Source organism: Mustelus asterias, chromosome 24 (assembly GCF_964213995.1).
Source record: "Mustelus asterias chromosome 24, sMusAst1.hap1.1, whole genome shotgun sequence".
Taxonomy (NCBI): domain Eukaryota; kingdom Metazoa; phylum Chordata; class Chondrichthyes; order Carcharhiniformes; family Triakidae; genus Mustelus; species Mustelus asterias.
Window position 1 is genome coordinate 8,242,687 of NC_135824.1, and position 12,995 is coordinate 8,255,681.

Sequence of the window (12,995 nt, forward strand, 5' to 3'; positions counted from 1 at the left end):
ATACAGTGAAAAGTATTGATTCTTGCACGCTATACAGACAAAACATACCATTCATAGAGTCTAGGGTAGAAGGAGAGGGTTCAGAACGTAGTGTTACAGTCACAGCTAGAGTGCAGAGAAAGATTAATATATGGCAAGTCCATTCAAAAGTCTGATGGCAGCAGGGAGGAAGTTGTTCAAGTCAGTTGGTACATGACCTCAGACTGTTGTATCTTTTTCCCGACAGAAGGTGGAAGAGAGAATGTCCGGGGTGCATGGGGTCCTTGATTATGCTGGCTGCTTTGCCAAGGCAGCGGGAAGTGTAGACGGAGTCAATGGATGGGAGGCTGGTTTGCGTGATGGACTGGGCTATGTTCACGACCCTTTGTAGTTTCTTGCGGTCTTGGTCGGAGCAGGAGCCATACCAAGTTGTGATACATCTGGAAAGGATACTTTCTATGGTGCATCTGTAAAAATTGGAGTCAGTCGCAGTGGACATGCCAAATTTCCTTAGCCTCCTGAGATTTTCAACAGATCCATTTGATCCAGATTGAAACCCTGGCTCCATGCAGAGCACTCTGTCAAATCCCCATGCAACGGGGGTTTTTTAAACTCAACTACCAATTAGTGGATAGATGGCGACACCTGGAACACAAAGGTCCCAGCAAAAGGCCAAAGCAACATCCCTGCTCCGCAAAAAATGCAAAGCATTTTTCTCACTTGACATTCTACCCAATCTTAAACACACAGGAACATCCTATCCACCCATCACCATTGTGTTTGTGGATCTCAGTGTCAACTTTCTGCTTGATAGCACTCCTGTGACATGCCCTGGGATATTTTATTGGGTTAAAAGGTCCAATATAATTGCATGCTGTTCTTGAAGCAGAACATGAACCATTTAAACTACCTTCTCTGACCTACACCCAATATCAACAGCCATTAAAACAATGGGTTTTCTATTCATTATCCTGAATGCCAATTATCTACCGTGACAGCGAATGGCAATTTGTCACATCCATGGCAAGTCCAGCTCACTTACTAATATTTTGTCGGGGAGGCGATGGCCTAGTAGTATTATCACCAGACTATTAATCCAGAAACTCAGCTAATGTTCCGGGAACCCGGGTTCAAATCCCGCCACGACAGTTGGTGGAATTTGAATTCAATTTTAAAAATTAAGAATCTACTGATGAAACTATTGTCGGAAAAACTCATCTGGGTTCACCAATATCCTTTAGGGAAGGAAATCTGCCGTCCTTATCTCATCTGGCCAACATGCGACTCCAGAGCCACAGCAATGTGGTTGACTCTCAACTGTCCTCGGGCAATTAGGAATGGGCAATAAATGCTGTAAGAAGTCTCACAACACCAGGTTAAAGTCCAACAGGTTTATTTGGTAGCAAAAGCCACTAGCTTTCAGAGCGCTGCTCCTGCATCAGGCGAGTGAGGACTTGTGTTCACAAACAGGGCATATAAAGACACAAACTCAATTTACAAAATAATGGCTGGAATGCGAGTCTTTACAGGTAATCAAGTCTTAAAGGTACAGACAATGTGAGTGGAGAGAGAGTTAAGCACAGGTTAAAGAGATGTGTATTGTCTCCAGCCAGGACAGTTAGTGAGATTTTGCAAGCCCAGGCAAGTCGTGGGGGTTACAGATAGTGTGACATGAATCCAAGATCCCGGTTGAGGCCGTCACGACAGATCAATAAATGCTGGCCAGCCAGCGACGCCCATGGCCCATGAAATGAATAATAAAAATTTCCACTGCTTTGAACATTTTTAGATTTTATCTGCAACCTTGGGTTTGGTCAGTAGTCAACTGGGCTGCCCTGCTCGGCAAAAAACAAAGTTAAATAAAAATATACGAATGACGAGTCTAAACTCGTTGCGTTGGTATTGGGAGGAGCATCACTTCTCAGCATTTCAGCTTCAATTAGATTCAAACTACAGGAAGATGTTCTATTATTCTATCCCAGTAATGTGGCGGAGCCTGAACATTTGCCCCTACACCTTTGCAACACTCTCAAAGCCGAGCCCATGTCCATAGAAAGTCAACTGAAAACAGTCCATTCTACTCTGCAAGAAGGCCCATTATAGTCACGGGGGGAGGAGGAGAGAAAGTAACTCCAGAATCTCCCTGGATGTGAAAAGTAAAACGTAGCAATAAACGCCACTCTCAACCACCCCAAGTCCACAAGACCATAAAATATAGGAGCAGAATTAGGCCATTCGGCCCATGGAGTCTGCTCCACCATTCAATCATCGCTGATAGGTTTCTCAACCCCATCCTCCCACCTTTTCCCCATAACCTTTGATTCCTTTACCAATCAAGAACCTATCTCTGTCTTAAGTACACTCAATGACCTGGCCTCCACAGCCTTGTGTGTCAATGAATTCCACAGATTCACCACCCCTCTGGCTGAAGAAATTCCTCCTCACCTCGGTTCTAAAAGTCCTTCTTAAACTGCTTTAAAAAAACCCATTAAAAATTAGAGAATCTACATTCAGCCCAAAACTTACATTCTCCACTTAAATCTACTTGGTTAAACCTGAAGATCATAATCATGCCTTCAACTGTATGAACAAGTCTTTCATCCCCACTCCTCAGGCACAAATGTGGAAAAATCCACCTCTCGACTTTTTCATACATGACAGTACAACTGAAAATCACTTAACAAATCCTCCTCAAACTGCAACAAGCTAAAATGATCAGGAGCAAAACCTCCCTTGAGCAAGTGTCTTGCAGTCCTGATACCGGAGCCTCAAGTTAATTCTTAAGATTTGTTTTTGGATTAATTCTGCATTTTTTTTTAAATCAAGGCATCAAAGCAAATACCAAAAAGCCCACGCACCTATTTCCACATTCTTAACCATGCAAGACAATCTTCACCCCAGATTGGTAGAAAACACCGAAGGCCATTCAACCCATCTTGCACTTGCCATCTATTGCCCGAGTACTAACTAAGGGCGGCACGGTAGCGCAGTGGTTAGCACTGCTGCTTCACAGCTCCAGGGTCCCGGGTTCGATTCCCGGCTCGGGTCACTGTCTGTGTGGAGTTTGCACATTCTCCTCGTGTCTGCGTGGGTTTCCTCCGGGTGCTCCGGTTTCCTCCCACAGTCCAAAGATGTGCGGGTTAGGTTGATTGGCCAGGTTAAAAAAATTGCCCCTTAGAGTCCTGGGATGCGTAGGTTAGAGGGATTAGTGGGTAAATATGTGGGGGTAGGGCCTGGGTGGGATTGTGGTCGGTGCAGACTCGATGGGCCGAATGGCCTCCTTCTGCACTGTAGGGTTTCTATGATTTCATGAGGCAACTGTTCACAATTTCTTTCTAACAACTATTTGCATTTGTATAGCACTTGCAAAAAGAATGAAATGTCCCAAGGCACTTCACAGGAGCATTATAAAACAAAGTATGGCACCGACCACATAAGGGCCTATCAGGTCAATGACCGAAGCTCAGCCAGAGAGCTAGGTTTCAAGCCATGTCTTAAGAGGAGGAAAGAGGTACAGAAAGAGAGATGGAAGGGTGTGGGAAGGGTATTCCAGAGTTTAGGGCCTAGACAACTGTTGGCACAGGCAGCAATTGTGGAGAATGTGGACAGGATCAGAATGAGAGAGGATCACAGATATGGGAGGGTTGTGGTGTTGGATGAGATTAGAGATGGGGAAAAGCGAGGTCATGGAGGGATCTGAAAACAAGGACCAGAATTTAAAAATCAAGTGGAGGGCGGCACGGTGGCCCAGTGGTTAGCACTGCTGCCTCACAGCTCGAGGAACCCGGGTCCAATTCTGGCCTCAGGTCACTCTCCCAGTGTCTTCGTGGGTTTCCTCTGGGTGTTCCGGTTTCCTCCCACTGTCCAAAGTTGTGTGGGTTAAGTTGATTGGCCCCTAGTGTGTGTGGAGATTAGCAGGGTAAATGGTTGGGATTGTGATCAGTGCAGACTTGATGGGCCAAATGGCCTCCTTCTGCACTGTAGGGATTCTATTGATCACAGACAGTGAAGCCAATATCCCAAGCTTCACCTCATCACATTTCCACAGTACAGTTATCATTGTAATCCCTGGATTATTTGATCAGGTTCCAAACAGAAACATACCCAGGTCAAAATTCCACTATGCCCAGCATAATGTTGCAAGGAATCATACCCCATTATGTGCGAGTTGCCAATAAACATACAAGCTAACAGTCTGGCCACAAGTGAATGACTCTGAACAAGAGCAGATTCAGGACATAAATCAATTAATTAATTGAAGGGCAATTCAACTATAAAGTCGGGAGATTACAACCAGTTTCTACCCAAGGGTCGTCAAGAAAACCAAGAGTCCATACAATAAGCCTACAATAAAATTCTCTCTTCACTACCTTCTGACGAACTGTACATTGTTCAGCATGGGAGGGAAACAGGGGAAGCTATGACCTAGCGATATCATTGCTGGATCATTAATCCAGAAACTCAGCTCATGTTCTGGAGACCTGGGTTCGAATCCGGCCACAGCAGATGATGAAATTTGAATTCAATAAAAAATATCTGGAATTAAGAATCTACTGATGACCATGAAACCATTGTCGATTGTCGGAAAGACCCATCTCCTTCACTAATGTCCTTCAGGGAAGGAAGTCTGCCATCCTTACCTGGTCTGGTCTAGTCTACATGTGACTCCAGAGCCACAGCAATGTGGTTGACTCTCAACTGCCCTCATGCAACTAGGGATGGACAATAAATGCTGGCCAACCCAGCGATGCCCATGTCCCACGAATGAATAATAAAAAAGTATTTCAATTCCCAATAAAAGGGTCTCCCATTTAAGATGAAGAGGAAGAAACTTTTTCTCTCAAAAGGGTCTCGAGTCTTCGGAACTCTTTCCCGGAGAGGCGCGGGGCCAGGGTCGTTGAATGTTTCTAAAGGCAGAGATAGATTCTTGACTAACAAGGGAGTCAACGGCTACTGAGGTAGATGGAACATGGAGTTGAGGCCACAATCAGATCAGCTATGATATTAAATGACTGGCAGAGCGGGCTCACGGGACCAAATGTCCTACTCTTTACTTATATGTCTATACGCAAAGACAGTGCTCAAGACTCAGTGAAGACCTGCAAATTCCAATGTTCCTTTTGAGATCTCGGTGAGTCAATGAAAATTTTCAAACTTGCTTATTACTAACCCAGTCTGCGGTAAAAATGAAACATCGTGCTAATGTTACAAGACTATAGGCAGCACTATTTCTCATCTTCACCATGCTATGCCTGACATGAAGATTGCTCATTCCCCGCTCCCCCTGCCGCTGTGCTCACTGACCTACATTATCACCCACACAAGCAATGTCTTGAATTAACAGTAACATCCTTGTTTTCAAGTCTCCCCATGTCCTCCCCTCCTCCATTTCTAATCTCCTCCACCCCCCCCCACAACCCTCCTCTGCACTCATTTCAAGGCCTATCCCTTGGGCGTCCTCTTATTTGAACTGCTCCACCATTGCTGGCTGTACCTTCAGCTGTCCGGGCCCCAAGCTCTGGAATTCTGGGTGGCAGTGGTTCGCGCTGCTGCCTCACAGCGCCAGAGACCCCGGTTCAATTCCCAGCTTGGGTCACTGTCTATGTGGAGTTTGCACATTTCCCCCCATGTCTGCGTGGGTTTCCGCCAGGTGCTCTGGTTTCCTCCCAGACTCCAAAGATGTGCGGGTTCGAAGACGAGGAGGAAGAAATTTCTCTCTCTCAAAAGCGTCTCGAGATTTTGGAACTTTTTCCCCAGAGAGAGGTGGGGGGCAGGAGTGTTGAATATTTGGCCACGCTAAATTGCCACTTAGTGTCAGGGGGACTATCAGGGTTGAGGATAGGGCCTGGGTGGGATTGTTATCGTTGCAGGCTCGATGGGCCGAATGGCCTCCTGCTGTACTGTAGGGATTCTACGCTTCCCTCCTTAAACCTCTCGACTTCACTTTCCTCCTTGAAGACACTCCTTAAAACCTACCACTCTGACGAAGCCGCCTCCAATCTGACCTAATATTTCCTTTTGCAGCATTATATCTCATTATGAAAACATTCCCATGAGACACCTTGGGATGTTGCTTTGATATTAAAATCGCTATGTAAATGCAAGTTGTTGTTGTTGTGCAATGCTGACAACAGGTTCTGGAAACTGACAATGCTGCATTCCTGGCGGAACACAAGCATAGAAGCTGTTTCACAATTATGACGTTATCCTTTGATTTTGTTTTAAAAATGTAAATTATTGAACAATTCTGAGTGGTTTAGCATCAGAACCATGTTGTCGACGACAACGTCAGTTTGCAGGCCAGCAGAATGGTCTTTGCCACCAAATCAAAAAACAGGTAACTTATGAATTCAAGAACACACTGTCCCTATGCGCTGATGGGAGTTCAAATTAAGGTCATCGGGCTCACATTACAACAACAACTTGCACCTGCACATAGCACCTTTAACACAGTGACACAGCCCACTTCCGAGCAGTGTTGCCAAAATTTGATTTCACACAGCGTCGCATACATCACTTGCTACCAAACTGAGTCATTGCAATGAATCGCATTAATGAGCTTAAGGAAATGCCAGACACCCGGTGGCTGAGGGAGAAATGAGCAGAAGGAAGTGCCAACGGGAAGCAAAAGGAGAAAATTGCTGGAAAATCTCAGCAGGTCTGGCAGCATCTGTAAGGGGAGAAAAAAAAAAAGCTGACGTTTCGAGTCCAGATGACCCTTTGCCAACGGGGTTAGGTGAAGTGAGATGGCAGGCGGTCTGTGCAAAAGCAAAATCAACATAGAGATGGGCCGAATGGCTGTAAATTCTATACTACGGTGTGTCCTCCAACACTTGCCCAGACACACACAAATCATTAAATCTGCAGTGTGGTGTGGAAACTGGCAATGACGCACTGGTGTATCGGGAGCAGTCTTGGAGTTGGGGTTTAGGGCAGATGGTTGAGAAAGTGAAGAAAGTTTTACTTGTAGTCAGTCTCACGTGCCAAACCTGATTGCAATGGATGTTAACAACTGGTGCCCAAAGTGGAAAATGTCCCATTCCCCAGCATTGTCAAACCATCCAAATATTCTGCTACATTACCTCATTTCATTAATACACAGATTGCAGTCCAGTCATGTTTCCTACTCTGAACAGACTACAATACAACATGACCTCTTCAGCTAAAACATCCAACTACTTTACTGCCCAGCTGGGCTAAAGAAAAACCCCATCAGAAGTGCACTGTTATCAGTATCGTCACCCCCCTGCACTGCTCCAAGTGGGACGGTGCGTGTATAGACAAATCCTTCATCTAGGGAACCAGTCACGATGCGCACATCTCAAAATTCTACCAGACCCAATCGCGCCAAGTTTTATTTTACACCAGTCTAAACATCCAGACGCAAACAATCACGCAGCGCAAGTCAACACCACACACAATACACTGGGCAGACTATAACCAATGAATATATTACATACAAATGGTCTATTAGACAGTGCAATGAAGACAAACAGCCATGGTTTAAGGGGCTGTGCTGAGGGGCAAGCTTCAATGGGCCCAATGGCTTGATACACCCCCCCCCACCCCACCCCCGCAATCCCAAACAGAAATATTCCCAAAAGCTTTTGCAAGAATTAAAATTTGTAATTCCAGCCTTGGGTGACCCAGGTGTTGCTACATTCAATGCATTGCAGATTGATTTCTTAGGACAGGCATGTGGGTAGGTTCTCAGAATCGCTACAGTGCAGAAGAGGCCATTTGGCCCACCTAGTCTGCACCAACTCTGTACCTTACCCACCCAGGTCCTCTCCCCAGCCCTTTATGTAATCCCACACATTTACCATGTCTAATCTCATCTAACTTTGAGTTTAGTGTCACAAGTAGGCTTACATTGACACTACAATGGAGTTACCGTGACAATCCCCTAGTCGCCACACTCCAGTGCCTGTTCGGGTTCGCGCATTCTCCCATGTCTGCATGGGTTTCCTCCAAGTAATCCAGTTTCCTCCCACACTGCAAAAATGGGCACATTAGGTGGATTGGCCCTGCTAAATTCTCCCTCAGTCTATCTGAACAGACACCGGCGGAGTGTGATGACTAGGGGATTTTCACAGTAACTTCATTGCAATGTTAATGTAAGCCTACTTGTGACACTAAACTTAAAAGTTAGATGGGATTTGCCATGGTGGGATTACAGGGATAGGGCCGGGGAGAGGACCTGGGTGGGTAAAATACAGAGTCGGTGCAGACTCTTCTGTACTGTAGGGATTCTATGAGAACCTACCCACATACCTGTCTAAGAACTCAGCCTGCCATGCACTGAATATAGCAACACCTGGGTCATTTCAGGTCCAATATTGCAACCAAGCCACCGAGCCTCATTGTCAACAAAACACTCAGCTGGAAGCAAAATGTGTAAATAATGCTTGGATGGCATAGACGATTATCTGTCAGGTCTCCGAGTCTGAACACACCATCGAGTGTTGTCCCACAGCTCAGAAACTCATCATCAACCCCACTGATGCCCATTTCCCTCAAGAAGTTAAAAACTCCACCCATTGGGCAAAAAGTAGAGAGAGATAAAGTTTTAACCCTTTAACTGCTTATAGCAAACTTGCTGAGTACAGTGCACTCAAAATTAATAAAAACTTACATTGCCACTGTGTGGAGTTTGCACGTTCTCCCAGTGTGTGTGGGTTTCCTCCCACAATCCAGACATGTGCAGGTTAAGTGGATTGGCCATGCTAAATTGCTCTTAGTGTCGGGGGGGGGAGCTAGGGTTACAGGGGATAGGGCCTGGGTGAGATTGTTGTTGGTACAGGCTCGATGGGCTGAATGGCCTCCTGCACTGTAGGGATTCTATGATTAATCTTGTTTTTTAAAAATCCGTGGTCAAAGGCAAGGGTGCCAAAAGCAAAACAATTTCCAAATCAATATGGAGCGGTATATTTGATCACCATCGATTGGAGTTACTTCCACCATTCCAGTCATTGGCAAGTTCACTCGCCTTTCAACTCTTACACCCACAGCAAAACCTCCTGAAACTTGTCTTTTCTCTCGAGATGTTGACGGATTGGCTGGGCGTGCCACGGAAATCATAGAAACTCTACAATGCGGGAGGTGGCCATTCGGCCCATCGAGTCTGCACCAACAACAATCCCACCCCAGGACCAATCCCTGTAACCCCACATATTTACCCCACTAATCCCTCTAGTCTACACATCCGGGACACTGAGGGGCAATTTAGCATGGCCAATGCACCTAACCCGCATATCTTTGGAATGTGGGAGAAAACCAGAGCACCCAGAGAAAACCCACGCAGACACGGGGAGAACGTGCAAACTCCACACAGCGTAACCCAAAGCCAGGAATTGAACCCAGGTCCCTGGAGCTGAGAGGCAGCAGTGCTAACCACTGTACCACCGCGCCACCCCAATCCAGCATTCTCTTCTGCTTGCCCCCTAAATCCAACATTAGAAAATGGATTCTTCACATTCCCCACAGCATCCATCAGCGACAGTTATTCGCACTGATGTGGCTGTACCGAGTCTCACCACCCGCGGCCAGACTGAATGACCCAGGACAAAATCACCAACAATTAAGCCACCACAAACCAACTGAATGCAAAACTCACATTAACAAGCAAAGTGCACCCAAGTCAGACCAGCAACGGAAACAATACAATAAAATGCTAAGTTTACAAACACTAATTTAGACAAGAGTGGAGTTGTACAACCCTGCAGAGTGTCAAATTGAAGGCTGTACTTAATTTAAATGTGTCTTTTTTAAAAAGACAGGCACAATGGCATCAGAACATCACCACTAAATTACAGCACTAATGGATAATTGCTCTGTGGTAACCTGGGATTAAAACTTGGAACTCCAAAGACACATGCCACACAAACTCAGGAGGAGACATTGCACAGTGCCCTTTGTGTGATCATGCCTCACGTGTTGGGAGCCTCAGCCCCTTCTCCCTGGGCTCAAACCGCCCGCCCCAAACACCGCCACCGAAACATGAAAAGCACAACCCATCAGACAGGCATGGTTAGCAAAACAGGACTGATTTGCAGAGATATTCACATTGCAGTGAGAGACCCAAAAAAAAATCTTGTGGGGAGGATTGAGTATTTTTTTTAAAAAAATCAGAGAACGAATCCACATATGTCTGGTTGGAATAGAGAAGGCACAATCGGTTGGTGGTGATAAGAATGAGCCGAGGACTTTTCCCCCCCTTTCCCCAGCAGTTGAGGGAGGGAAGGAAGGAGCGGTGACCTTGCTTGGCCGGCTGCTCCTGATGGAACGCTGAATGTTGCCGCTGCGAAGTTGCAGAGTTCCAAATTGGAACGTTGGGACAGGGAATTTGTTACATCGCATTCCACACACTCGCTACATTGCCAAATGGCAACACGGGGGGGGGGGGGGCAACTTTACCTGGGCTGCTGCTGGCAATGATTTGGCCATCAATAAATACATTTCTCCCCCCGTAAAACCCGCCTCACCTCCAGCTCCCTCTGCTCTCAAAATCAACCAGAGCTTTGCAGTACAATTCCACCCCCACCCCCATTATTATTTTTTTAAAAATAAAATAACTCCTGGGGTGAAAAAACAAAAGAGTTGATGCCCATTCTCTCCCAACACCCAAGAATCATCTGGAGGTGGGGAAATAAAAAGGCTCGATTTCCCCAATGACGTAACCTTACTGTATTTTCGTCCTTGCATTTTTTTTTCCCTCCCTGTGTTGTTTTCCCTCTCTCTCTTTTTCCTGTTACCTTTTCCCCAGCTCCCCCACCCCTTTGCAGGGCTCCTCTGCACACTGCCGCTTCCCCCCTCCTCCTCTTTTCATAAATTTAAAAAAAGGAGAGAAAGCCCTTCAAAGAGCCGCGGCACTTTTAAAAAATATATATTCTTCATTGCTATTTCCCAAGCCCTTAGTAAAATGGCGCCCGTCCCACTTCTGCTGGTTCAGATCCTGCCAGCGCGGTACAAAGTTCCAAAGTTAGCCCCAAATTTCCGAAAGGCAAGTGTGTCGCCCGGACCGAGGCAGATTTTTCCTTTTCTTCCCCTTTTTTCCTCCCCTCCCCTCCCTTGTTAAATTAACACTTGCACTTCTCTCCGTCCCTTCCCTCTCCCCCCTCCAACCACACACACAAGGTCTGTGCTTTAAATCTCCTCAATATCAACAACAAAATGAAACACCGCTTAAGCTGCAAGCTCAATTCAAACCCGCCCTCCCCCTCTCCCTTTTTTTGGGGGGGGGGGGTGATACTGTACCTTACAAAATCATCAACTGAGCTAACTCACAACCCCCCACCCATCCCTCCTATTGTAAAACCTGCTGGGCTCTCCGCCACCAGCAGATATTTTAGGAATCGGTCTATTTTCTTCTTGTTTTGTCTTTAAAAAAAAAATGCAATCATATTTCAGCCATCCCCATGGAAATTGTAACACTTCGAAACACGACCGCCAATTTAAATGCCCCACTCTCCCCTCTCTTTGGAGATTTAAAAACAGCGAGTTCAAAAAAAAACCCAAGATCTCAATTTTCTTTTAAAAGTACGCGATTTAAAAAAAAAAACAAGTTTTGTCCCAGTCGAGGCTACTCGAGTTTATAATCTATCGGGAGGAGGGCGAAATCTGCAACCTTCCGCCCCCCCCCCCCTTAAAATCTGCGTCTCCAGTGCATTTTAAACATATTTACACTCTCCCAAAATGATCCACACTCGGCTCTCATGCGCGCCTAATGCAGGGATTCATGTCAAACAGCAACTATTTTTGTCCCACAAGGTCTCTGGTTTATTCTAAAAGATTTTATCTCCCCCCCCCCCCCCCCCCAACCACACACAAAGTTAAAAAGAATTGGAAGCTTCAAAAGCCTCTGGGAGGAGGTCAAAAAAATAACTATAGGGGTTGACCTCAGTCACTTCGTCCTGTTAACCTCGAATTCCTCGTTCATTATTGGAGTACTTAGTAATTTAGAAAAATATTCGAGAATGGGCGCGTTCATGACTGTGAAGTTGCAAATATGGCTCCCCCATTCTCCCCTGATCACCGCTTGGAATATCTCGTATCTTTAATGACTTTTAAGTTCTGTGCACACGTTTTACCAACTTCAAAACGTTCCACTTTTAAAAATAAAATGTTTAAAAGTTTGCCCCAGCAATGTTTAAGCAATCAGTTTCAGAGAGACTCTCTCGCAAAAAAAACTCTTGGTGCATTTAAAATCCAACTGAGGTTACAGAGCTTGATGATACCATTTCTTTTAAAAAATCAACAATTACAGGCACTTAAACAGGGAGAAAATATTTTACACCAGATTCCTGGGAAAGCAGGTATGGGGAACTGCACAATTTATAAACATTCAGGACCCCCCCCCCCCCCCCAAAACCAACCAAACACACATCAACTATTTTTCCCCTCCTTAAGCAAAAAAAGAGATTTAAATAAAGTCCAGAAGTTTTTTAAAATATATATATCTTACATCTGAAGGCGTCCTATTTCGTAGCTCTAAGTGAATTCTTTTCCTCATATCCATCGTTGCCACCAAGGCTGGTTTATACAGTATGAAGACAAACGCTCACTGTGGTCACTAAATTGCTGTTTCACACAGGGGGAGAGGAGAGATCTCTGCTTGTAATACAAGCTAACGCCACTACACCGCCCAGCCAACCCAACTTGATAACTAACTCCAGGCAAGGGCGGGGACAAGGCTCCATTGATGGGCAAGCCGGCTCGCCAACACCATCCTCCCAGCTCAGAGCCCTCTCCAATAACCAGACAGTGAGAAGGGGGTCGGGGCGGGAGCTGGGAGCTGTTAAGTTGGGTTGCAGTTAAAGGATTTTTCAATGCATTTGGAAATAATGGTCCCTTTGCAGCCCCGAACACAGACATGGTGGCAAATGGCGTATTTTAATATTAGGTACAACATTTTTTTTAAAAAGGGGGGGTTTCATTCCACTAAATTTGCATTTTTTAAAAAGCGATACCCAGGCCAATTTTAAAAAATCAACAGTAAAGCTCATAAATACTGGGGG

General features: G+C 45.6%; 1 protein-coding gene across 2 annotated transcripts in view; it reads right to left on the reverse strand.

Moving 5' to 3' along the window:
* Window positions 1-12,632, reverse strand: part of anp32a (acidic (leucine-rich) nuclear phosphoprotein 32 family, member A) — a 49,411-nt gene extending 36,779 nt beyond the window's left edge. The window contains exon 1 of one of the 2 annotated variants that reach the window (XR_013500759.1): window positions 12,443-12,632. Coding sequence is in view for 1 of the 2 variants with exons in the window: in XM_078241252.1 (XP_078097378.1) it covers window positions 12,443-12,496 (54 nt within the window). In the remaining variant the exon portion in view is untranslated. The remainder of the gene's footprint in view (window positions 1-12,442) is intronic. The other variant, XM_078241252.1, reaches the window with a different exon arrangement.
* Between the last annotated feature and the right edge of the window lie 363 nt (window positions 12,633-12,995).